The following is a 27,327-nucleotide window of genomic DNA, read 5'->3' as shown; positions in this document are numbered from 1 at the left end:
GTTAGAGAGGTCTGTGTGGTGCCTAAAGGATGGGCGGTGTGGGTGGGAGCAGTGGGAAACAGGGCAGGAGGGACTGGTCACGGTGGAGACGGTGACAGGGTTTGTTTCAGAAGGCGGTTTGTGCCTGGGCGTCTCAGTGGTGGCTCTGCTCCCCAGTGGGGCTCCAAGGACCCAAAGGCAAACACTGCCCTTTTTTTCTTCCCCTCAATCTCAGTCAGTCTCCCGTGGCTGATCTCAGCCTCCTGAGTTGGGCAAAAATCCAGAGTTTTTGTTTTGAGACCGACAGGGAAAAAGCACATAACGATAGCAAAAATTTAGAGGAAGCAGATCAGACAGCCCCTGTGTAGAAAGTATGGCTATTATTGCAGGACCATGCAATCACAAAAAAAAATCTCCATGTCAACCATGACTCAGTGCAGGTTTGATCAAAATCACTGTTTTTGCCAAAACTGTCACTACAGAAAAGCATGTTTATAGAAGACGGGCTGAAAGCATCTTCAGAAACCGGCCCGGTGTTTTTCTGAGACCACATTCTTTGAGTAGGAACACTCGTCCTTTTCACCCACCCCGCCCTGCCCTGTGAGCCTTCTATCTCCTACTTGTCCTCAGGTGGTCCCCAGTACAAGTTTTACTTTTTTTTTTCTTTAAAGGCTAAGAACACCAGAATCAGGCACACAAAAACCTGACTGACGTGGGAACCAAGCAAAATTGAACTGAGAAGCTAGAAAGGGGAAATTTTGTTAACAGAAATCACATTTGACAACATGCTCAGGTGTGCAGCCCTCTGGAGCCGTCCTGACCTGCTGCCATAACTGGCCGCGAGCCCATGCCAGGCCTCTGCTCAGGCCTCAGCGTACCCCAATGTAACGGAGTCAAGTCCAGGCTCCCTGGCCAGGGTGCAAGGCTCTCTATGGTCTGGCCCTGCCCACCTTGCCAGCCTTCATTCCCACTACTCTTCCGCTTCTCATGTCCTTCACTGACCCCAAAGGCTACATTCCACACCTACCTTGTGCCTTCTGGCCTCTGAGTGTTTGCTCATGCTATGTCCTGTCTGGAACATTCTAAGCTCCCGTTTTCTCGGGTCCAGATGGCTTCTTCAGAGCCACCTCTCCTGAAGCCTCCCTGGCACTCTGACTGAACTGTCTCTCCCACCTCGGGCCTCTCCCGGGGCACTCGCTGCTCACTTTCTCCACGGTGGGAATCTTACCCTCCCTGTCAACTGTGACTCATGGGAGGAGACATGTGAGAAGTGTTCACAAACAACCAGAACCATCTCAATGCGAGGGGGAACCCATGTCAAGAAGCAGATTATGATGGGCATGTGAAGACCTCATCCTGGCTGGACAGGAATATGGAAGAGAAAGGCCTAACCCTCAGATCTGGCCAGAAGGCTGGCTGCGGCCACAGGAGATGCTTGACGCTGCTGACCAAGTGAAAAGGCAGCAAAAGCAGTGCCGTGAAAAACAAAATCCAACCAGGAGTCTGACGGGCACGAACCAGCCCTCCTCTGCCTAGAACTACACCTCGTCCTACACTAACGTATGTTTTGTCTGAGTTCAGCGCCCCACTCCTTGCTATGGAATGTTGGGGTCTTCCCTCGTTCGTGACGAGCGGCAACGAGCGGCGGGCAGGGCCTCAGGATAAAGGCAGCCTCCTTCTGAGGAATGGGTGGGCTCTGGAAACAGAAAGGCCCCCAGGGACTCCCAGGGCTGCTGCACTCACTTGGTGTTTGATTTTGTACAGGTTACATCATCTCTTCAACCTCTGCCTCCTCGTATGTAAAATACAGCAGCAGGCACCTCCCCAGACGCAGTCAGTGTGGAATCTGGGTGCACACCCAGCACGTGCCAGCCCCTCCCGAACGGAAGGCCCTCTGGCAGCTTTTGGGCTGGTCGAGCCATGGCGCAGACGGATTCCCTCACTGGTCCAACTCAGGGACTGACTGATGGAGAGGTGGCGTGTGTAACGTGGACTTCAGAGTCCGGCAGACCCACATATACATCCTGGGTGCACCTTCATCAGCTTCTAACCTTGCACAAGTTACCCAACCTGTCCAAGACGCCTCATCTTTAAAAGAGGCTCGTGAACCCATTCCCCAAGGGCTGTGGGAGGGTCGCTGGTAACGACCGTGGATTACCCAGGACAATGCACAGCGCCCAGGAGACACTGGGTCAACGGGAGCCGGTGATGACACAGAAGGTGATGGTGGAGATGACTCTCGGGTCTCCCCTGGCTTTGGCATGCCGTCCTCTGTGATTCCCGCAGAGCAGAGCTCCACCCCTGCGGCCCTGTGAGATTCAGCACAGTCAACAGGCGTGCCTCAGACAGCACGGCCACACCATCTGGGAACACGGACTGAAGGTCCCCATGACTAGGTGATGCAGTCACCTATACTTCCAGACTGTGGACACCTGTACGTTCCTGATCCAGCTCCCACCCCGTGTCAGGAACGGCTGGCTCCAGGTCCTGGGCATCTAGTATCTGTGATGCCAGAAGCACGTACTCCCAGACTAGATTCTGTCCTGTGAGCTCCAGTAGCTGCAGAGTCTGCTGGAATCCCCTGGTGTGCCTCAAGGCAGGGAAAAGGCTGAGGTGCCTCCGTTAGCCGGCTATGCGCTACGCCGAGCAAGGCGAAGGCGGGCTCCGCACCCTTCTCGACAGTGGCCTGCGAGACTCCCGGGGCAGAGGGCTCTGGGATTTCTTCCTGGTTCTGAGTGTCCAGTCCCCGCCTCGGACGCACAGCTACACCAGGCCCTTTCTCCTGCTGTGATTAGGTGCTGTCGAGTCGGCTCCGACTCATGGCAGCCCCATGTACAACAGAACGAAATGCTGCCTGGTCTCGTGCCATCTTCATGATGCACCGCTACACCAGGCCCTTTCTCCTGGACCCCACCACTTCCCCAGGGACCAGGAGATCAAGAAGATCTGACTGCACTAGAAAGAAAGGCTGCCCCTTCCCGTACTTCCTGTGCTCTAGGCAAATACAAACACCACGAGACATCTGGGTCCACGCTCCCCTTCTTCTTCTGCTTTTACGTTTTTGCCAACATGTCATAAGGACGAAACACAAGGCAAGGGTTTTATTTTGATTCATACCTGGATATTCTTCAGTGACAGGTTTTTCTTCAGACTCTTTTGAAGGATTCTGGGAAACTGTCTCAGAAGATATGGACTCTCGTGTCTTTGTATTTGGTTCTGGTTCCAGCTTAGATCTAAAAAGAAATGATTAGCAATCATGGAATTTACTTTCATAACAGGATTCCCATTCGACAACAGAGAGCTGCATGTGACTCCTGCTCTCCTGTCCTGGGGTCCCTCAGTCGGGGGGCAAAGCATCTGCCTCTGGGCCTGGCAGCCTTGGCCTGGACACACCTCTACACCAGCGCTGCCGCCTCCAGGGTCAGGGCCATGCCTCCTCCTCTGCACTCCCAGCATGGTGACCTGCATGCCGGGGGACGTGCCGTCAGTGCGTGCTGAAGGAAAGACTGTGCCAGCACGTCCCCATGGACTGACACCACCCTTAACAAGTGGGCAGTGAGGGCTGATTGTTCCAAGTTCCACATCTGGGAAGCTTGTGGTTTTTACACAAATGCAAAAGTATTGCCTATTATATACTGCATTGTATACAGCATATCTATAATTTAATATACACAATCTACATGTAATATCCAAAATAATTTAACTACAAGAGCACAAGTCTCTAAAGTGTTAGCTCAATGAAGTCAACGTGTTTCAGAAGTGTTCTCACCTCTACCCCGCAAGGCTGTCCAGGGCTGTATCACTGTCCACCTCAGGCCTAGGCTCAACCTCACCCACTCACAGAGGCCTCCTCTGACATCCTGTCCCCAACAGGCCCCCTCCCAGTCCTCTGTACCACAGAACCCTGTTTGTTGTCTTCACGGCGGTTACCATGGTCAGTGATTATCCTGTTTATTTGTATGTGTACTGTCTGCCTCACTTCACTGGAGAGTATGTTCTGTGAGAGCGGGGGCCTTGTCTTTGGAAGTCGTGTTTGCTGCTTAGCCCCAGATCCCAGACCAGGCCCTGGCACAGAATGTCTAATAATATAGGCTGAGTGAAGGAAGACTTTGTAAATATCAGTAAGCAGCTAATAAGAGACAGAACATTTTGGCTATGAAACAATGGGCCTTGTAATAGCTTTACTAGAATCTATAAAACACGATGAAAATTACAGGCAGATCTCAGATCTAAAAGATCTAAGAAAAATTGTATATCACTAGGCAGAGACTATAATAAAAATAACAATGTAAATACATAGAAGGATAATGCTATTAATGGCAGCTAGCATTTATTGAGGGATGCTCACACGATCTCCCATTTGGCCAGTGGGAGCCCCTTCAGACTGGCCCCTGCAACCTTTTGACAGTCCCCATCATTCTCTGAGCCCTTCCTTGCTTTCTGGTACAACAAAATGTTCCAGACTCCTTTTACACATTTCTGCTCCAGCCCCGGAATCAGCCATTTCTCCAAGAAGGCCTGGTTCCTTTAAGCCAAAATTGGATACTAAGTATGCTGACTGCTACTAGGATGTCACTACCTCCAGGTCCACCACCTCAGCAGACTGAGCTAGAAAATACCCGTATGCACTTACATACGTATACATACACGCATTTACAACCATATTTGTTTCTATGTCTATCTATATAAACTGAAAACCATGAGTCCACATCAGTATCTTTCATTCTCATCTAATACCACAAGGTTCACTTCTGGTTTTCTCCCTTTCACTTCTCTGATAGGGAGAATCAGGTTTCCATTATCCTTACATATTTACTTATTTGATCAATCCCCCATATATAACTAACCTCTATTTCAATAATCAGAGTCACTCATGGTGGACAGATTTCAGCAGAGCTTCCAGACTAAGGCAGAGTAGGAAGAAAGGCCTGGCAATCTACTTACAAAAATTAGCCAATGTATACCCTATGGATTACATCATCATCCTAATCACTTGTGTCAGGGACTGAACCGTGTCCCCCAAAAATATCTGTCAACTTGGCTGGGTCATGATTCCCACTATTGTATGATTGTGTATCATTTTGTAATCTAATGTGATTTCCTTATGTGTTGTAAACTCTATATCACTATGATGAGGTTATATTGATGAGGTCTACAAGACTGGATAGTGTCTTAAGCTAATCTCTTTTGAGATATAAAAGAGAGAAGCGAGCAGAGACACATGGGAACCTTATACCACCAAGAAAGCAGCACTGGGAGAAGAGTGAGTCCTTTGGACCTGAGGTTCCTGCACTGAGATGCTCCCAGACCAAGCAAGGACTGATGACACGGACCTTCCTCCAGAGTCGACAGAGAGAGAAAGCCTTCCCCTGGAGATGATACCCTGAATTTGGACTTGTAGCCTACTGGACTGTGAAAGAATAAATTTCTCCTTGTTAAAGCCATCCACTTAGAATATTTCTGTTATAGCAGCCCTAGATGACTAAGGCAGCTTGCTTTGGACACATCATCAGGAAGGATCAATTGCTGGAGGAGCATATCAAGCCTGGTCAAGCAGAGGGCCAGTGAGGGCTAGGGAGGTCCTTGGTGAAGCAGACTGACACAGTGGCCACCATGATGGACTCAAACATAATAATGATCATGAGGATGACGCAGGAGTGGACAGCATTTCGTTCTGTTGTACGTGGGGTTGCCACAAGTCCGAGTCGACTTGATGGCAGCTAACCACTTGATGCCAGCCCCCACTCCCCAATCCCTGCGTGGACATGCCCCTTTTTGCTTAGGCTCAGCTCCCCATGCTGAGCTGCCCCCGCACCCCCACCTTGCTGGGCCTCTTGACACCCTGCTCCAGGACACTGAGCTCTCCACCATTGTAGACTCCCACGTCCTCTGGCCCACCTCACGGCTGAATTGTTAGGAAGGGGAACGGCTTAATTGACTTAAATACAGAGCTGCTTTAGCGTCTGTGTCTGTGATCCTTTGTGCCCAGAGTATGCTAATGTACCAGTTTCAGTGTAAAATGAATCAAAGACTGCAATGCAGCAGACTCAGACAAAGCTGAGTACTTTTTTTTTTTTTTTAAGTGATAAAAACAGATTCTAATTATCACATACAATGTCTACTGAAATCCTCAGGGAAATTACAAATTAACCAGTTGAAGGCAGTTTGAAATAAGCAGTTTTTAAGAAGCCATTAGAAAGATGTTTACGGCCCACGATTTATTTAGATTGATTCCTCTTCCTGAAGGCTAACATTAAACAGCTGGCCAACATCTGCTTTCCAGGCCCCTTACTTGAAAAACCTTGGGGTTCTATTTAAAAGTTAAAAAGAAGAGCAGAAGGAGAAAGAAAAGAGGGAGAGAAACAGATGCTTCAATTTTGAAACAAGAAAATAAGGGAAGAGTGCTTTGCAAGCTTTAAATAAAGCCCTATACAAATATTAGCAGAGAAGCGATTATTCCAGATTCCAGTATAGCTCTTAAACTTCTATTATGCCGTCAACAAGGGCTCCATGTAGAAAGAAGACACGTCAGTATGTAATCTTATCCTACGATAATTCCCAAGGGGGCTTTCAGGCTACAGCATCCATCTTCGGCACAGGTACCGTAGGCTCCAACAGAGCCGGAAATGCTTCGTACTCCCTTGGTTAAGCCGTCTTCACCATCATTCATTCATTCGCCAGATAGGCACTCGACATCTAGTACGTGCTACATGCAGAGGTAGGCTAGCACTGCTCGAAGTGTGGTCCACAAACCAGTTGTTGTTGTTAGTTGTCATCGATGCAATTCCTATTCACGGGGACCCCATGCATGCAGAGCAGGACTGCTCCACAGGGTTTTCAATGGCTGTGACCTTTCAGAAGCAGATTGCCAGGCCTGTCTTCCAAGGAGTCTCTGGGTAGGTTCGAACTGCCAACCTTTTGGCTAGCAGCTGAGCGTTTAACAGTTTGTGCCTCTGAAGGACTCCCCATGGGCCTGGTACCAGACCATGAGCCGGTTGCTACTGGTCTGCTACAAGGTAAGTACAAAAATTAAGTCTGTGGGAACTTTCACAGCACTGTGACACTGCCACCTCCTCAGTGGACTCATCTCACTGAACGGGGTAGATCAGTTCCAGTGTTACGGAACTGCTACGGCTTTAAGTCACACGTGGCACAAGCTGGGAATGAGCCACGTGCCGCAGAACGCACACCAGTCCACAACAGGCTGCAAAGAAGAGCACCCTGGTGCTTCCCCTTGGAAAGTCCGTTCTGAGCCGGGGTCAGCCCACTTCTTCTGTAAAGGGCCAGATAGCTTGGTAGTATTTTAGGTTTTGCAGACCACACACAGTCTCTGTTGCATATTCTTCTTTGTCGTCTTTTGTTTTATAAACCTTTAAAAATACAGAAACCACGCTAACTCAAGGGTTGTACAAAAACAGGCCAAGGGCAGGATGTGGCCCACAGGCCAGAGCTGGCTGATCCTTCTTTGAGGTGCTGAAGAAGACCCTAGCTCTACGGGGTGAATGAAGTCAAATCACTGCTCTATACCTAGTGTCATATCACGGTACTTCTTTTTGTTTTCTTCATATTTATCATCATCATCATCATCATCCCCAATCACAAAATTTACAGCATTTTTGGGTGGGATACTAGGCTCAGTCCCTGCCCTCACCAAGCTTGAAATCTGGTTGAGGGGAGAGGATTGAATTATGAATAATAATGTAAGGAGTCCATTCTCCAAGCACCAGATACGTCAAGTGACAGCAAGTGTTACCAGAGTACAAGATAGAGCAGAACGTGCCAACAGTCGGATAATTAACTTGGAGCTACCCGGATAAACCCAGAAGGGGCTGCAAAGTTGTCCAGCCTTCCACGCTGGTCATTTCACAACCTACTCACTGTTAGAATAAACCATGATCTTTCAGATGAACCGACCTTATCCTTCTCGAAACTTCGAGACAACGAAAATAGCCAAAAGTTCCTATTTCTCAGAATGTCACTATACTACTGAATATGATGTGCTCAAATGATGAGCCAAAACCCAAGAAACTTCAAAGCAAGATCAGCCACGGGTGGATACTGGATACAGCACTCACCACTGGATAAGAAATTGCTGTTTATAGAGGAAGACCTAGTATTTGAAGTTTGGGTTTGCTACTGGGCTTCTGTATAGCTTATGCCTTCAGGAAGAAAAAAAAAAAAAAAATCCTCTGAATGAGCAGAAAAGAATACCAGAGGTAATCCTGATTCCAACTCATACCTTAACCTCTTCCCTAAGGAAAAGAAAGCTGGTGACGTACAACCCGATTACGTTCTGGAAGGGGCACTGTTTCCGATTAATTCAGATGGCTTCTCACTGGAGTGTGTACCCAGGAGGGCATCTGATAGTGACTTCAGCTAAAATTGTAACCAAAATGCTAGTGCTTTATGGCATTCTGGAGGATAAGCAGGCACATTTCAAACCCTCTTGGGGTGACATGGCCACCTGTGCCACTGTTGTGCCCCATCCTGACCCACAACCCTCCCCACTTATACACCCTTGCTACGTGGGCCTGAGGAGGTTGGGGCGGGTGGCCATGCTCCGTTCCTTCTTTCCCTCAAGAACCACTGACTGGGCACCTGCTTTGTGGCAGGCTCTGAACAAGGTGCTGGGCCTGCAGAGACAGAGACAGAGTGGTCCCTGCCTTCAAGGGACTCAGTCTGCAGTGGGAGAGAACAGAGATGGGACCACAGTCACCCCTGCTGTGCGGCAACGTGTGTGGGTGCTGCTGTTGTCTCAGACAGGGAGGTGTCGAGATGACGAGGGACACAGTCCCACAGCGGTGATGCCATCACCCTAGGACAAGAGTCACGGTGGGAAAATGCAGAGGCTTCGTGAGCAAACGTCCTCACCCAGGGTGGAACGAGAGCCCTTCTGCAGGCTAGGCTCTGTGACAGCCACCATTCCAGGAGGATACGTGGTTTCTCCTACACTGCCAGAGGATTTAGAATAAACCATCCCAGTGCTCTGTAATGAACAATTATGCTCGTCTTTCTCCAAGAACCAAACAAACGCCATAAAACATGAGCACTGGCGTTTCTCAAACCTAATTGAAAAATAATTACTTTTATAAGAATGATTTTTAACAATAACCATCACCAGTCACAACAAAATAATACAAAACAAAGAACCTGCTAATCCAGCTCAACAATGAACAAACACCCCCTAAACTCCGCTTACAGTCAAATTACCCTCAGGAAACGTATCATTCACTCATTCAACAGCCTGTAGCAAGTGGCTCCACAGACCAGGACAGGCACAGTGCTACCTCTCGGGCTGAGGTGCAGTAGGGGACATAAAAGCCAACAGCAGCTATGTGAGGGGACAGTAAGTGTTACGCCGGACCACGAGAAGGTACAGGGAAAGGTGCCGCCAACACTGTCTGTGGGAGCGGGGAGAGTCTTTACTGAGCAGGCACCGTTCTCATTAAGGCTGGAAGGATGTGTAGGCATTTGTTTGCCAGGTGAATGGGGTATGGGGTGGACAACATGAGTGTTTGTGAAAGGCATTCTAGGCAGAAAAACCAGCAAGGCTTAAGGCACAAGATCCTCAAAGAACGAGGCCTCTTTAGAACAAAAAGTCGCCCCCTGTGGACACGGCAGGGCCACACAGGGACCCATTAAGAAACAAAGGCACGGTCTGATCATTTGGGCCTTGAATGTGTGCCATGAAGTTTAGCCTTTGTAAGACATGGAAAGCAGAAGAGTGATATAAACTATGTTTGGGGCAGATGCCTTCTGGGGCAAGAAGAGGAAAGAACTGGAGACGGCTGGACCACACTGTACGGCACACAGTTACCACCCTGGGGAGGGTCACAGAGCTAACTCACCACAAGGTCTTTCACTCAGATTGGCCCAGGACCACTAGTTGGACGGAGACGAGGCTGTACTTTACTGTCTAAATTAGAACAAGTCCCATCTGACTCACTTTAATTTGCATCCAAGTTGAAGCTCTGCTGAGGACCAGGAACTAAGGACACAGTCATGAAAGTCTCTTTTTACTTCCCTCTGGGCCCCTGCAAAGTCTCCAGTCTCAGGGTCCACCTGGGGTGACGAGGCGGAAATCTGCATCTTTCTCCCCGGTGGCCATGAGGCCCAGGGCCACTGCACCGTCCTGATGGTAGATCACACGTGCGGTGGGCCGACACCCTCCTCACTCACTTGCATTGGCAACTGGTCTTCTCACTGTGCCTCAAACTCTCTGCTGGCCCTCCTCCCCAGACTGTGCTGATTTCTTCCTCTCCAATCGACTCACCCAGATACTGTTTTTCCTTCCACATCTGACACAAATCCCATTGTTTGAGAGATCTGCCCCGGCTACCGTGAGGTTCAAATCCAAGTTCAGCTGTGTGACCCGGCGCAAGGAACCCAAATGCTCTGAGCCCCAGTTTCTTCATTTGTGACATAATTGGGTAATAATATTTATTAGTAGGATTTTTGTGAAGATTAAATGAAGTAAATTAGCACACTGCCTGACACATGGTAAGGGCTTAATAGATACTACTACTCACTGTCGTCAAACTGATTCCAACTCCTAGTGACCCTATACAGAGTAGGACTGCCCCACAGGGTGTCCAAGGCTGTCATCTTTACAGAAGCAGACTGCCACATCTTTCTCCCGTGGGGTGGTAGGTAGGTTTGAATCACCAACCTTCCAGTTAGCAGCCCAGCACTTAACCACTGCGCTAATACTAGTTAGCATTTGCTGACTGCACACAAGTCTTTTACCTATATCAACTTGTTTAGTTCTCACAACCACCCTACAGGGTGTGGTTGCTGTTGTTGTTGGGTGCTGTTGAGTCAATTTCAACTTACAGTGACCTCATGTACGTACCACTAATCTTCTAGTTTTACAGGCAAGAAAGCTAAAGCACAGAGAAGTTAAGTAATCTGCCCAAAGTCACACAGCTGCTAAGTGGCACGCCAGAACTCAGACACAGGCTGGCTGGCTGCAGACTCTCAGCTCTCGGGCACTCCTCTCTGTCACTGGATCGTACTCTATCCCCTCTGATTGTGCTATGGGCCTCACCAATTATGACTTCCGTCCTAAGGAAGTTGGCTAATTTTTCATGTGTATGTAGCAGCCAGGATAACTCTAAGCTCCTAAGGGCAGAGAGTTTATCTATTGCTTCTCTGTGCCAACCCTTCCAGTGCCTTATACAATAAATAGTAGCTATTTGCTGACAAGTAAAATTTTGCTAAAGATCATTCAAATGTGGTTGCAGCAGTACATTGACAGGGAACTGTCAGAAATTCAAGCCAGATTCAGAAGAGGATGCGGAACCAGGGATATCATTGCTGATGTCAGATGGATCCTGGCTGAAAGCAGAGAATACCTGAAAGATGTTTACCTGTGTTTTATTGACTATGTAAAGGCATTCGAATGTGTGCATCATAATAAATTACGGATAACGTTTCGAAGAATAGGAATTGCAGAACACTTAATTGTGCTCATGAGAAAACTGTACACAGACCAAGAGGCAGTCATTTGAACAGAACAAGGGGATACTGCGTGATTTAAATTCAGGAAAGATATGTGTCAGGGTTGTATCCTTTCACCATACTTACTTAATCTGTATGCTGAGTAAATAATCCGAGAAGCTGGACTATATGAAAAAGAACGGGGCATCAGGATTGGAGAAAGACTCATTAATAACCTGTGTTAGGCAGATGACACAACCTTGCTTGCTGAAAGTGAAGAGGACTTTAAGCACTTACTGATGAACATCAAAAACCACAGCCTTCAGTATGGATTACACCTCAACATAAAGAAAACAAAAATCTTCACAACTGGATCAGTAAGCAACATCATGATAAACATAGAAAACACTGAAGCTGTCAAAGATTTCATTTTACTTGGACCCACAATCAACACCCATGGAAGCAGCAGTCAAGAAATCAAAAGACACATTGCACTGGGCAAATCTGCTGCAAAAGATCTCTTTAAAGCATTAAAAAGCAAAGATGTCACTTTAAGGACTAAGGTGTGCCTGACCCAAGCCATGGTGTTTTCAATTGCCTCATATGCATGCGAAGGCTGGACAATGAATAAGGAAGCCGGAAGAAGAATCGATGTCTTTGAATTATGGTGTTGGTGAAGAATACTGAATATACCATGGACTGCCAGAAGAACAAACAAATCTGTCTTGGAAGAAGGACAGTCAGAATGCTCATTAGAAGTGAGGATGGCAAGACTTCATCTCACATACTTGGGACATGTTATCAGGAGGGACCAGTCCCTGGAGAAGGACATCACGCTTGCTAGAGCAGAGGGTCAGTGAAAAAGAGGAAGACCCTCAACAAGATGGACTGACACAGTGGCTGCAACAATGAGCTCAAGCATAATGATTGTGAGGATGGGGCAGGACCGGGCAGTGTTTCATTCTGTTGTACATAGGGTCGCTATGAGTCAGAACGGACTCAATGGAACCTAACAGCATAACAGCATTTGCTGACAGATAACTTGACTTGATCCGCTTACTACTGGCCACAAATGCTTCTACTTGTTGGCATTTACAATTTAAAATCTGTTTCCTAAGTGTGCAGAAAAGAGCAAACATAGCAGGTCTGAGACCACTATCTTTAGGAAGGCCTGCTTGCACTGCTGGCCCTTGGCTGGAATCTGAGAACTTGGATTTCAGGAGGCTTCCCATCACCCCAAAGGATTAGAGTGGCTCACTGGCCTAAACTGTTGGCACACACAACGTGGTTTATGCCAAACAGCTGCTCTCCTTCTGGGAGTTTGGAATCTTGCTACGTGCCAGGCAGGAGGTGTCTACGTGACCAGCCCCCAGTGAAAACCCTGAGCACTGAGTCTCTAACGAGCTTCCCTGGTAGAGAATCTCACTTGTGTTGTCACAGCTCGCTGCCGGGGGAGTTCAGCCTGTCCTGGGTGACTCCACCGGGAGAGAATTCTGGGTGCTCGCACCTGGCTTCCCCAGACCCGGCCCCACGCGCCTCTTCCCTGTGCTGGTCTTGCTCTGTGCTCTCACTGTAAGAAACCACAGCCGTGAGTATGACTATCTGCTGAGTCCTGGGAGTTCTAGAGAATCAGCTGACGTCAAGGTGGTCTTGGGCACCCTTAACACAACAGGAATTAAGAAAATTGGTCCCCAAACAGTTACATAACGTTATCTTCTGAAAAACATGCTATAGTGTTTCCAAAGCTAGTTTAGAAACGGTCGCGATCTGAAGCCTGGGCCCAGCACTCATTCGCTTGCTCGTTCAATCTCAAGGACTAACTGAGCAGCTGCAAGGGAAGCTGCGATGTGAGGACACGGTCCTGTGCTCAGGAGCTGCAGGAAGAGGGGACAGGCAGGAGAACAGATAGGTGCCTTGGGAACTGCTGGAGTGAGCTCCGTGCTTGCCGGCCTGATTGAAGCCTGGCTCTGTCACTTCCTGCCTATGTGACCTTGGGCAAGTCATTCAACCTGCTGGCCCTTCAGTGTCCTTATCTGCAGAGGGAGCTAATAATTGCACCCGCCCTAAATGGGCGCTGGGGACTAGAGGGGGTGCGTACCCACAGCACTGGCATGGAGTGAGCACTCTGTGATGAGGGAGGGGACACCGGGGACAACCTGAGGGAGGTCTCACGGGGGGAACAGTGGCTGCGGTGCTCTAGCTCCTCCCTCAGGGAAACTTTCAGAGACAATGAGGAGGGATGTGGGGGTCAGAGAGCCCCAGGTGACATGGCTAAAAGTGTACCAGCCTCACAGGGTTATTAAGAAGGCAAAACGGGCGACAGCATAAATTCTGGACCAACAGCCAGGGTTCAAACCCCAGCTCTGCTATCTGCTGGCTGTGGGACCTTGGAAAAGTCATTTAACTTCCCTGAGCCCCAGCTTCCTCATCTGTAAAAGGAAGAGAAGAACGGTACCTGCCTCGTGGGGCTAGAGTGTCTAGCACAGTGCCTGGCACACAGTAGGTGCTCAGGAAGCGTGAGCTACAACAATTGTGAAGATATTCAAGCCCAGTACACTGCACAGCGTAAGTGCGCCAGCAATCTCAGCTGCTGTTAATAGTTAAGGATCACCAAGAGACAATACTTACAGCCTTTTCTTATCCACCACACGTTTCACCCGGATGGCTCTCTGTTCTGAGTAAAGTTTACACACTCCTGTTGCAGGGGAAAATATCAGAACAGACACCATTTAAAACCCTTTCTCAGGCAAAGCTTATCGTTTAACATAGTAAGATACTACAGCTCTCAGCAAGCAAAGCAAGATTTTGCATCACATCCATTGCGGGATGCCGTATTTGCCCTTTAAGAGAAAAGGAAATACTTTTCAAGTAGTCTTCAATGAAATCCAGGACGGCACTCCTGTGCTCCTTTACTTGCTGGGAATGTATTTCCTTGTGGGCTGTAACAAGAAAGGACAACATTCAGGCCTTTGTGTTCAGTTATATTACAGCACAATTCATCCGCTTCCTCGGAAAAGTTGCTTTATTTAAAGTATTTTTAAAAATACAGCTATAAAACAAGTCTTGTGTCAAGTGACATTACATTTTTAAAAGAGTAAGATTTATTAGGCTTCACCAGACTATAAGATTCAACCTGCAGGAAACCAACAGAAAAATAATTTACGGTTTATTGTATCAGTTTTGGAGTGCTGACCCTGTTGGTATCAAAGTGTCTGATGCTGAAATCAACCTTCATATAACGCACCTGGATCAAACTCAGATCACACACGCCTCCTGCCTGAGCGCGTGCTGTTCTTCACCTTACCACTCACACTTGGAGGGGCCTGCGACACCGAGTCAAACCTCCTCCAGTACATCTTCTTTGCTCCTCCTAGCCACAAGGGTACTGTCATGGATTGAACTGTGTCCCCCAGAAACATCTGTAAACTTGGCTGGGTCATGATTCCCACAATTGTATGATTGTCTACCATTTTGTAATCTGATGTGACTTCCTTATGTATTGTAAACTCTATCACTATGATCTAATAAGATGGATTAGCGGCAGTTATACTGACGAGGTCTACAAGATTGGAGTGTCTTAAGCCAGTCTCTTTTGAGATATAAAAGAGAGAAGCGAGCAGAGACACATGGGAATCTCATATCGCCAAGAAAGCAGTGCCGGGAGCAGAGCGCGTCCTTTGGACCTGAGGTTCCCGTGCAGAGAAGCTCCCAGACCAAGGGAAGATTGATGACAAGGACCTTCCCCCAGAGCTGACAGACAAAGCGTTCCCCCGGAGCTGACGCCCTGAATTTGGACTTGTAGCCTACTGGACTGTGAGAGAAGAAACTTCTCTTTGTTAAAGCCATCCACTTGTGGTACTTCTGTTATAGCAGCACTAGATGACTAAGACAGGTATCTCTGTCCTGTGAATTACCAGACGTTCTTAAAGCCACAGCCCTTATTTTGGTAAGACAGCTACCATTTATTACAAGCCTGCTACCTGCAGGCACTCTGCTGATACTTATTGCTGCTAATAATCCAAACAATCCAAAGGCAATTATAATTATGCCTGTTTTACATATGAAGGTTTGGAATCGATAAGTAGCTAGCCCAAGGCCACATGGGTTAGTGCTTACTTACTAGATTTATTAACGTTCATGTGTATTTTCTATGTGTCACAGTGACTGTATACGCACGTAAAGGAAGGGGGCAGGATTTAGGTTTTTACTATAGGCTACTTGACCTGAGATTCGTGTGGGGGCTCCAGGGCTCCATCAACAACTGTGCACATGTCTGCTTTTCTGGCAAGAATGTCTACAGCACTCATCAGGCTCTCAAAGCCGTCCATCAGGGTTCTAACGGAAGCATCACAGCCAAAAGTCTGTGTCGTCAGCACAACAGCTTCGGGCAGTCTGAACTGTTGTTTAATGTGCTTCCTTCTGCTTTTCTGTATTCTCCAAGTTTTCTTTAATTAGTGGAGCCCTGGTGGTGCAGTGGTTAAGAGCTCGGCTGCTAACCAAAAGGTCAGCAGTTCAAATCCAGCAGCCGCTTCTTAGAAACCCTATGTGGCAGTTTTACTCTGTCCTGTAGGGTCGCTATGAGTTAGAATGGACTTGACAGCAATGGATTATATCTGCCTAACGAGCCCTGGTGGTACAACGGTCAAGCACTCGGCTGCTAACCGAAAGGTTGGTGGTTCAAACCTGCCCAGCAGCTCTGTGGGAGAAAGACCTGGCAATCTGCTCCCATAAAGATTACAGCCTAGGAAACCCTGTGGGGCAGTTCTACTCTGTCACATGGGGTTGCTATGAGTTGAAAATCGACTTGACAGCACCCAGCAATAACAATATCTGTCTAAGCAAATTGAAAAGGAATCAAGGAAGATACATGACCTGGGAACCCACCTCAGAGTGCCTCGGTAACAATTATGGAAAAAATACCCAAAAAACCGGTTGCCGTCAAGCTGATTCTGACTCATAGTTACCCGGTAGCAACCCTACCGGACAGCCATTGTGTGGCAGAGCTGGGGTGTAGCCCAAGCAGCTCCGGCTCCAGAGTCTTCCTCCTAACCACGAGGGCTTGACACTCAAGTTACTTTAAGACTAAAAGCAGAGTTCAGACTACCCTCTGTCATCCTCATCCACAGGCTATCAACAAGAGCTCTACTAAACGCCACACAGCACAAAGGAACGCACATGTGTGCACACACACCATTTGTCTAAGCTGGCCCTGCGCCCTGAATACATTTCTGCCTCTGTTTGGAGAGGTCCTTGCCATCTGCCTCTCTTTCGTTTTGTATATACATATGTACATACATACACACGTATATCCTTTTCATTCCGTTTAACAGCTTAGGCTAAAACACTGATCAAGAAAGACAAGACTTTAACGTTTTAAAACCTAAATCTAAATAACACCTAAGAGGAAATTTTAACTGGCTGCACGTCTGAATCCTGTCTAACTACTTAACATAGTCTGGGTTGTCTGTCTGCATCTTCCAGAGCACCATACCTTCTGCTCTCAGTTGCTGGATGGCTTCCGAACAGGTCCTCATGAATATCTGAGCATCCTGATCTATCTGATCTCGTTCTGTGTCTGTCATCCTCCCATATTCAGACATGATATGGCTAAAAAAAAGGGAGAGAGAGAAAGATAAAGGGCGGCAGTAAATGACAACATCGTGTAGTCTCGGTGGGGTATGAGGGGAGGAAAATGCTTCCATGATGAGGTGACATTTAAGCTGAGACTGAAGGATGAGGAGGAGCTGGCCAGGCTAAGAGGTGCAGAACAATCTGGATGGTGGACCGAGGGCATATGAAGGCTGTGAGGTAGAAAAGCTGGCTGCACAGATCACACGGAAGCAGGCCATCCAGTGAGGTGAGGATGGAGAGACGTCAGGGACCAGAACAGGCAGAGCCTTCTGCAGCTGAAGGCAGGCTCTGATTCTGAGAACAATGGGGCAGCTACCAGGGGTTTCACACAACACAATGACAGCACTAGGTTTTCATTAGAAGAAGTCAGCCCTGGTGCCGCATGGAGAAGACACGGAGACAGAGCTTGGAGCTCCATGTGGGGAGCCGTTTCTAGCCGCCATTTTCCCATGCTGACAGGCAGTCTCCAACACTCATAATGAGAGAGCTTTTAGAAACAAATTTCATGTCTCCTGATATTAAGTCACCGAGCTAGAAAGGGTGCTCACTTTCAGTAACGCAGCATCCTGAAGCTCAAAATATGATCGTCTATTACCTCGCTTATCATCGCAAGGGAGGGGCAGCATTATTATCAACAGTGATGCTATTTAGCCTAATTAAACATTCTGGACTTTACAACTGAAATTTAGAATCACAAAATATCAAGTTAGGAGGGACTCTGGATAACACAGATTGTAATCACTCCACTTGCTGCCTGCCAGCCTAGCCAGTCACCCACTCTCACTCAGAATGAAATCCAAAGTCCTGATGCCACCCCCACCTGTGACCTCACTTCCTGCCACCCACTCCCTCCTTCACTCCAGCCCCACCAGCCTCCATGCTGTCCCCCCAGTTTGCCTTGCATGTTCCTGTCTCTGACTGGAGCGCCCTGCAGATGTCAGCTCTTTCCTTTCCTTCTGCTCTGCTCAGTGACCTTATCAGGGCTGGCTTCATGACCTTGCCCTGTGCCCACCCCCCAGCACCAGGAGCCGTGGTGGCGCAGTGATTAAGAGCTATGGCTGCTAACCAAAAGGTCGGCAGTTCAACTCCACTGGCCGCTCCTTGGAAATCCAGGGGCAGTTCTATCCATCCTATAGGGTCGCTATGAGTCAGAAGCGTCTTGACGGCCACAGGTGCTGGTTGTTAGGCTCCTGACTCTCAGCGCCAAAGCACCCTTCTACACTGTGCTCTGTGACGTGGGGCTGGGACTCTCCACACCAAATGACTGCTTGTCATGGTTTGAATTATGTCCCCCCAAAAATGTGGGTATCAATTTGGCCGGGCCATGATTTCTGGTATTGTGTGGTTTTCCTATATGTTGTAAATCCTGCCTCTATGATGTCAATGAGAGAGGATGGGTGGCCTCAGTCTACAAGACTGGATTGTATCCTGAGGCAATGTCTTGAGATATAAAAGACAGAAGTGAGCAGAGAGACAGGGGGACCTCATACCATTAAGAATGCAGTGCCGGGAGCAGAGCGCATCCTTTGGACCGGGGTCCCTGCGCACAGAAGCTCCTAGTCCGGGGGAACACCAAAGAGAAGAAGGCCAACAGAGAGGAAAAAGCCTTCCCCTGGAGCTGATGCCCTGAATTTGGACTTCTAGCCTACTTTGACTGTGAGGAAATAAACTTCTCTTCGTTAAAACCATCCACTTGTGGTGTTTCTGTTATGGCAGCACTAGACGACTAAGACACTGCTCTAGTACTGTCTACTCCATACCTGCTGTCCTTCTCTTTATAGCACTTATTATTCCCTGAAATATTCTGCTAACCAAAAAGGCGGGCAGTTCAAATCCACCAGCCGCTCCTTGGAAACCCTATGCAGCAGGTCTACTTTGTCCCATAGGGTTGCTACAGGTCGGAATCAACTAGACGGCACTGTTATGTCCATTTCTTCCCGCTAGAATGCAAGCTTCACGGAAGCTGAGACTCTGTCTTGTTCATCTGTTTCCCCCAAACGTGTCCAGCACGTAGTAGGTGTGCTAGCATTAGGTGAGCATGTAGTACGTGCCACACGCTACTCTCGGCCTCACATGTTTTACTTACTCGATCTTCCTTCGCGTCCTCACTCACGTACTAAATCTCCCATGTCAGCACTGTGCCGGAGCTGGGGGCTCAAGGCTGCATAAGGCTCCCTCCGATCCCGAGGGAGGGTACGGACTGTACTGCAGGGGAGAGTGACAGGGAGTACAGGGAAGCACGGGCAACGACAGTGTGGCATTAGTGGACAGTGGGCCCCAACCAGGGGGTGTTCAGTTTGTGCACGGGAGGCAGCAGGCAGTCCACACACAAGACTGTGGAGGAATACCCAAACCAAACCCACAGCCATCGAGTCAGTTCTGACCCATAGTGACCTTGCACAGGACAGAGTAGAACTGCCCCATAGGGTTTCCTAGGCTGTACTCCTTAAGGAAGCAGACTGCCACAACTTTCTCCTGCGGAGCGAATGGTGGGTTTGAACTGCTGATCTTTTGGTTAGCAGTCAAGCACTTAACCACTGAGCCACCCAGGATCCTTGTAGTGGGAGAATACCAGCTGCAAATTCCCATCCTAATGGGTCCTGGTTAGGATGACCACATGTTTTCGTGTGTGTGTATGTGTGTCTGTGGGGTTTTTTGTGGGTTCATGGATGTTTATTTTTATGCTTCATAACTTAGTCTCATGTTACATACACTTTTCTTTCTTTTTTTATTGTGGTAAATACATAGGTAACAAAACATATGCCATTTCAACAATCTTCATGTGTACAATTCAGTGAGACCACACGTTTTATCGTCCACACCAGGACACACTCGAGAAGGAAAGGGAAACGGGAGTAAAGCAGGCTGTCCCATGCAAACCGAGCATCCGGGCTCTGGACCTCGGGGGACCCTGCGCCACGTCACCCACACTCTAACATACGTGTGTACTAGTTTTCAAATGAACGTAGACGGTATTATGATGAATAAGTTCACATTTATTTAAAACTGTTACTGAATTTACAATAGCTGTTTCTGCAATATGAATAGGTTCCCCAAAAATACAACCACATCAACGCAGTGGTTAAAGAGCTACGGCTGCTAACAAAAGGGTCAGCAGTTTGAATCCACCAGCAGCTCCTTGGAAACCCTATGGGGCAGTTCTACTCTGCCCTATAGGGTCGCTATCAGTTGGCATCGACTCAACAGCAGTAGGTTTGGTTTGGCTTTTTTTTAATCAAGTAAAGAGGTGCTCGCAGTACAAAAGGTGGGACCACTGGTGTAGGCAATGGGGGCAACCACTGGGGGATTTTAAACCGAGGAACCTGCACTCTGCAGTCTCCTCTGTGGTGGGCGGCCTGAAGGCAGACGAGCGCAGGCCCCAGAGGGCCTCCACAGCAGGGCAGACAGCACTGCCAGAGTCCAGGAAGAGATGACGAGAGCCTGGGCCAGGGCCGTTGTCAGTGGGGAGTGGAGGGGAATGGACGTGAGACATATAATAAGGTCCATGGCCCGACTGGGTGTGAAGCCAAGTGAGGGGACATCCAGGCTGGGCCCCAAGTTTCTGGTTTACATGACTGCACATCAAGATGGGAACACAGAAAAGGCACACGCTTGGAAGGGAAGATGCTATGGGGCGGGGCCAAGGATGGCATGTGCCGTTTAGGACATTACAGATGAGAAGACAAAGCAACTGCAGAAGGGCTCAAACTGGTTTTTCTGTGATATTGTAAGAACAGCACTAGATAAATAATTGGCATTTGAAACATATTTATCAAAAGTAATGAATGTTTGCTGAAGGCATGGCCTCAAATATCACAGTAACAAAATTATTACTATTTTGAAAAGATTAACTATCTGGCAAATAATTCCAAAAATATATTCTCATCTGCATTTTATACATGCATACAATGTGCATACATACATTTATCAAAATTTAATCTTATTTCCTTTACAGTGTACATAGGAATAATTTTATTACAAACTTCTATTTAAACATTAGATTCGATTAATAGAGACTGTTAAGTACAGCCTTGGATTAGTCTTCTTCGGGGAGAAAGGAGGGGAAAAACTGGGTAGTAAAAGTTTATTCAGTGGTTCAGAAATTCAAAGGAATATACTTATTTTGAGTATTTGGCTAATTAGTCTAATAAGAAAGGGCAAGTTCAAAATCACAAAATACACTGACATTCTGCCTACTGATTTAATGTGTAACTACTGCAAGGACAGAGAAGAAGAGAGAATAACAAATTATTTTATATTCTGCTCCAAAGGTTACTGAAAAGATATGGGCAAAAGTTAAAGATCACAATCTTATTTTTGCAATAAATATTAAATCAACAGATTAATTTAATAATGTCCTCTAGGCTTATACTATGGGCAAGTACAGTACCTTGTTCACAGTATATTGTCAGTGTACACTACGAAATGGGTCTGTTAATGTCCAAGCTACAAACATGAACAAAACACAGACCCTATTCTCAACAAACTACATGACAACAGGTAACACCCATAGGCTTGTGTATACGTTTATATTGTAAGGCAAAAGCTAACAGTTATGCAACATTTTTCATACATTAACACTGTTCATGTTCTGAGCGCTTTCCATTATGTTTGCCCCTTTAATTCTCAAAATTCTACAAGGTGGGTACTATTATAATCCCCATTTTACAGATGAAGCAACTGAAGCACAGAGAAGAGAAGCTAAGTAATTTGCCCAAGGTCACACAGCTAGCAGTTGTTTGAACCAAGGCAGCCTGGCTCTAGAGTCTGTGCTCTTAAGCCACACCCTGGACCACCTCTCATGTCATAAAAGGCAGGGGAACTTGGAAGAGGGGATGCTTATTTCCCACTGGTTGATCAGGAAGAAGGTGACTTATGACTAAGTCTTGAAAGGGCTGGGGAGTGGGGAGATGGGGGAGGCAGGAGCAGATGTTCTCTGTAAGTAATGGATGGACACAGGAGGACGGGGCCTGTCTAGAGAAGAGTGGGGAGTCTGGTGGGGCTAGAGCACAGGGTAGGTAGATGGGATGAATGACTGATGGGCCTCTGGTGCTAGCCAAGGAGCTCTGTTCTGCAGCCAGTGGAAGAGCTGAGCTTGATGAAGATAAATGTGGCTGACCAATGCTGGATGGACTAGAGGGGAACGACCAGGGGATAGGCTATTAAAATTAGGCAGGGACCTTGTCTTACTCATTTTTGTATTCTCTAGTACCACGTAACAGGTACTCAGTAAATTTTGTTGAACTGAAATTTAAGAAAGGGGTTATGGCAGAGCATGGGTGGTGGCAGAGGACTGGAAAAAGAGGATGGATCTGAGATGTAAAATGCTCAAGAACAGAGTGGATGTTGGAGGCCAAGGATCATCAATGCTGACCTTGAGATCTGGGGCCTGGGTGAGCAAGAGACAGTAATAGAAACATGGAACACAGAAGGAAAAGAACTGGAGATAAGAAAGAAAGAAACCACTATTAATACTTGTCCTTTTAGTGCAATTCACAAGGACGGAAGTAATGCTCTTGAGACTAAATGTTCCATGACCAACAGTTTGTTTTGAAAAAAGAAACCAGGGCAAATGGTCTTGTAACTATTTTCTGGTACAGTCTGAGAAACTAAAGGAGACTGTAAGTAATAAAGGATCAATTTTCCAAAGTTCTTTCATCTATTAAGGGGAAGGGAAAAGTCACTGTGACATACAGCACAACAGCTACCAATCTGAGGCAGGGCTGAGGCCGGCTCCAATGCACCTACATAGTTGCCACGTCTTGTCCTCGAGGCTTACAGACAGTAAATTTCTGGTGCAGTCTAAAAACTGTAATGGTCCATAGCTTGCACACTGACAGGCACTCGGAAAGTACTTGGTTCCGTAGATCTCACTTACTTTACCTGACCCTTTTTTCCTAATTTTCGGAGGGCCACTAGGAAAAGTCTGGCTGCTGGGAGAATGCTGGAAGAAAGAAGCAACGAGAAAAGAACCACTTGGAGTTGGGGTCAGAGAAGATGGAGACTGGTGCTTGGGAACCACTAATCAACACCCCTCTGTTTAGCTGAGTTCAGGGTCAAGTGGAACAGGACAGACAAGATCAAAATACAGCTTCATGGCTGATCACGATCGCCAATCTCAAGTGGCCCCCTAATGCCACGTCGCAAGTTGACTGGTCCATTCGCTTCCCACTCTCGTAGACGACCCTTAGCTATCTTCTCCCCTCTCCTCAAACCTCCAATACCTCCTGGCCCATCTTCAGTCTCTGTGATAACTTTGCTTCCTATTTCTCTGAGAACTCCTCCAAGCTCCTACCACCACGTCTGCCCACCCACCGTCCTCTGGGCCCACACTGTGCCTTCGCCCCTGCTAATTACGGAGGAACTGTCCATCTCCCAGCTATGATGGAACTGCCCCTCCACCTGGGCACTGGACCGCATCCCTCCTGCCTACTCAAGGACACAGCTCCAGCACCCCTCTCCTGCACCATCAACCTTTAATGGATTATATGTTCAGACGGTGCTTAGCCTGTCTTGCACGTAGTGAACACTGTATGTATTAGTTATTAATAACATACATTTTTTTCTTCTCTATTGGATCTTTCCTATCCACATACAAACATGATGTTATTTCTCCCAACTCTGAAACAAAACAAAACCTTTCAAGTCCATGTCCCCCATCAGCTACTGCCCAATCTCTCTCCTCTTTTCAGCAAAACTTCTCTAATAAATGTTTACATTCCAGGTCTCCATGTCCTGACCCCCATTCTCTCCTGAACTCAATCCAAACAGGCTTCAATCCTCATCACTCCACTGTTATCCATGCTCGCCAAAGTCATCAGTGACCTCTGTGTTGTTAAAAACAAGGGTCCTGGCTTACTCACCTCGCTTACTTTCCACAGCCTTTGAGAGAGCCGATCACTTCCTCCTCCTCGATTCCTTTTCCTCCTTTGGCCTCCAGGATGCCACACTGCTGTTTTCCTCCTGCCTCACTGGCTGCTCCTTTTCCATCATCTTGTTGGCATCTCTTAGTTCTCTGCCATTTTTTGACAAATAGTACATGGCACAGTCCCTGAATCTCTTTTCGCTATCTGTATTTGCTCCCTTGGTGAGTTCCTCTAGTTTCATGACTTTAAATAGCAAGTCTATGCTGACAGAGTTTTAACCATGGACCTCCCTGAACTCCAGACACATATATCTGCCTGCTCACCATCTCCATTTTACTGTTTAATTTGCATTGGAAATACGCCCAAAACTGAGCCTCTGACTTCTACTGCAGCCTTCCCTATCTGAGTTGATGGCAATTCCACTCTTCTAGTTGCTCAGGCCAAACCTTGGAGTCATCCTTGACACATCTTTTTCTCTCTCTGCTCACATCTAATGCATCAGCAAATCTTGTTAGCTCTAGCTTCAAAATGTTTCCAGAATCTGACCTGTTTTTATCACATCCACTGCTACCACTGTGGTCCAGGCCATCTGTATCTCTCACCTGGATTATAACTGCAGCCTCCTAACTGGCCTGCTGCTCTTGCCTGGTCCCTCTTTGGTCTAGTCTAACACACTAGCTGTACGAGCCTGTGACAAAGTCAGTCACATCAATCTCCTGCACAAAACCTTCCCGTGGCTTCCCATCTCAGAGTACAGGCCAAGGTCTTTACAAGAGCTACAAGATCCTGAAAATGAAAGACAAGATCTGGTTCCCTGCCATTCTCTGAACTCATCTCCAACTACTCCCCCATCCCTCCTGCTCCAGCCAGAACAGCCTCCCCGGTGCTCCTGGAACATTCCAGGTACACTCCCACCTCAGGCTCTTGACACTCGCTAGTTGTCTCCTCTTTCTGGAATGTTCTTCCCTCAGATACCTGCATGGGCCAATCCTTTACTTCTTCTAGCATTTACTCAATGTTACCCTCTCCTTGAGGCCTTCCCTGACCCACCTATAAACACCTGTAAGCTCTCTGACATTTTCTACCCTCTTCCACGCCCCCCACCACCTAAAAGCATTATTTTCCTCTAACATTCTACATATTTTACTTATTTTTTGTTTATTGTCTGTTTCCCCTCAAAAAGATGTAAGCTCCATAAGGCAAAGACTTATGTCTGTCCACTGCTGTATTCCCATCATCAAGAGTAAGACCTAGCATTTAACAGGCTGATGATAAATAAATAATCAAGAAATGCTTTTTGAATGAACTGAACAATGAATAAGGATGAACTGGAGAATGTGGCATGACATAGCTCCACCTGTGCCCCCTAACAAGTCCTCCCACACTGATTTTACCCCCACCTCCAAGGACCCCTGGCACCACCCCGCCTTGCAGGGCCTTCCCTAGGAAACTAAGTCACCCGTGAGCAGGGAATGCATCCACTCAGCGGCCCCTCCAAGGGAACAGGGACGTGCTGAGCACAGGCATCTTCTTCTCTGTCCCAACAGTCAGGTAAGTGGTCGCTCTCCTCCACTCCTCCTGCCCAACTTCCACGTTTTCTGGTGCAGAGTTAGAGGGGGAAAAGGGGGCCCGTGGCCTCCTAGGGAGTGGATGTTCGCCCCCTCAATGAAACCTGAGGAGTAAGAGAGAGGTCTTTCCCTATCCCAAAACTCCTCAGCATCTTGCTCATTTAGTTTGGCTAACCATAGCGATAACCAGATCTCAGGCAGAAGACCCAGAAGTGAGACAAAGGGGCTGAGTGAGCATGCTCAGTTCCTCTCCCTAGCTCCAGAATCAATTAACGACTCTTCTTCCTCTGGGGAGGGGTGAATGCAGTGAGTAGAGGGGTCAGGGGCCTTACTGGGCCTCTAACAAAGACCATCTCATCAGAAATGGTGGCTAAAGGGATCAGAGACAAATAAACTAGAAAGGCACATACTTCCAAGTGAATATGCACTCCCTGGACAGCGGAGGCCTATAAATGGTGAATTCCGAGAACATCAGACTAACATCCTCCCACTTAATACTGTGATTTAATGGAAATTCAGCTCAGTATAATCACAAAGGTCAAAAGGTTAATTTGATAAATAAAAAGTGATGTTCCTTTAGAATACACTGTACATTAACCTATTAAATTGGAAACGGACAGTACGTTTATTTCTATTAGTAACAACAACAGAAACCAGGAAAGCTTTCCCCCAAGTGGCATTGTTTTGTTGCCAGGATATTCTGGAAAAGGTACATGTACCACGAGTCGAGAAATTATTTTTAATGAAAATCATTCAGAGATCCAGCCAGAGGCTACCTACGTTGCATGCTGTTCTGCTCTAGTAAAATGTCATTATTAAAAAAAACTAAATGGGTCAATCAAGCATGAGCTCCACATTCTGGAAAAAAGTACAGCTTAGTTATTATGCCAAACTAACAGAGCCTCATAGATCTGAAGGCAATACTTCTAGATATATTCTTTTAGTTCCATGGTCATGCTCCAAACAAAATGTTCCTAGGAGCAGGCCCAGGGCCAGCAAATTGCATCGGGAGGGAGAAGCGATAAAAAAAGAAAGGCTTTAAACAGTCCACCACCCCCGGGAGGGAGAATGTACTGGGAGATGGGAAGGTGGGCCTTTCTCCATCTGTAGAGAATGTGGAGCACTGGGATACCACTTACCCGGAGTCCTCATGTTCCCACATGAGCCACCTTCTCTAGAGTAACACTCTAGCCTCCTTCCTCAGCTGCCTCCATGGAGGAGGAGAGCCTTCTCTGACTGGCAATCCAGCAGAAGGAATCAGGCATGCATGTAGCCACAGGCCCTTTCTCTCTCCTCTTTCTTTGTGATCTGCCTGCTCCCAGACAGCAGGGGTCTGCTCTGTTCCCCTCTCACATGCTGTAAAGGGGCCTGTTCCTGCTGCCTATGTCCCAGGTTCTGCAGATGTTCAGTAGGACCAGCGACAAACGAGTCTATCTAACTCAGGAGCAGAGATCAGCAAGGCTACTCACCCACAGGCCTGAGCTCTGGCTGCCCACCTAGATGGGATGATAAAGCCACTAGGTCGGTCTCCAGCATGTTGGCCTGGCTCATCCACCCAATTATCTAATTGTCTATTGCTATCTTTCTGACAAAATACAGAAGGTTTTGTTTACTGATCTTTCTCAACTGCATCACAGGTCCAGTGGGATTCAGAGTCAACTACCATCCACCACGGGCCTTCCATGGGCCAGAAACAAGCACAAAGACGTTAAGTAATGTGTCCACAGTCACATGACTAATACATGGCAGAACTGGGACTGGAACTTAGGTGTGACTGACCCCAAAGCCCATGCTCTTTCAGAATGACCAAAATAGGGGTAGGAGTGGAACCCAGGAAGTATCTA

General features: G+C 47.4%; 1 protein-coding gene across 2 annotated transcripts in view; it reads right to left on the bottom strand.

Moving 5' to 3' along the window:
- STX18 (syntaxin 18) overlaps window positions 1-27,327 on the bottom strand; it is a 136,418-nt gene that overhangs the window by 15,655 nt on the left and 93,436 nt on the right. For both annotated transcript variants that reach the window (XM_004383539.3, XM_023737993.1), the window contains exons 3-6: window positions 16,910-17,025; window positions 14,280-14,357; window positions 14,047-14,113; window positions 3,097-3,212 (exon numbers count right to left, since the gene is read on the bottom strand). In XM_004383539.3, coding sequence (XP_004383596.1) covers window positions 3,097-3,212; window positions 14,047-14,113; window positions 14,280-14,357; window positions 16,910-17,025 — 377 coding nt within the window. The remainder of the gene's footprint in view (window positions 1-3,096; window positions 3,213-14,046; window positions 14,114-14,279; window positions 14,358-16,909; window positions 17,026-27,327) is intronic.

The sequence above is a fragment of the Trichechus manatus genome, unplaced genomic scaffold (assembly GCF_000243295.1).
Source record: "Trichechus manatus latirostris isolate Lorelei unplaced genomic scaffold, TriManLat1.0 scaffold00111, whole genome shotgun sequence".
In the NCBI taxonomy this organism is placed as follows: Eukaryota; Metazoa; Chordata; class Mammalia; order Sirenia; family Trichechidae; genus Trichechus; species Trichechus manatus.
The sequence above is the reverse complement of the archived record's forward strand: the minus strand, read 5'-3'. Positions and strand labels throughout refer to the sequence as shown.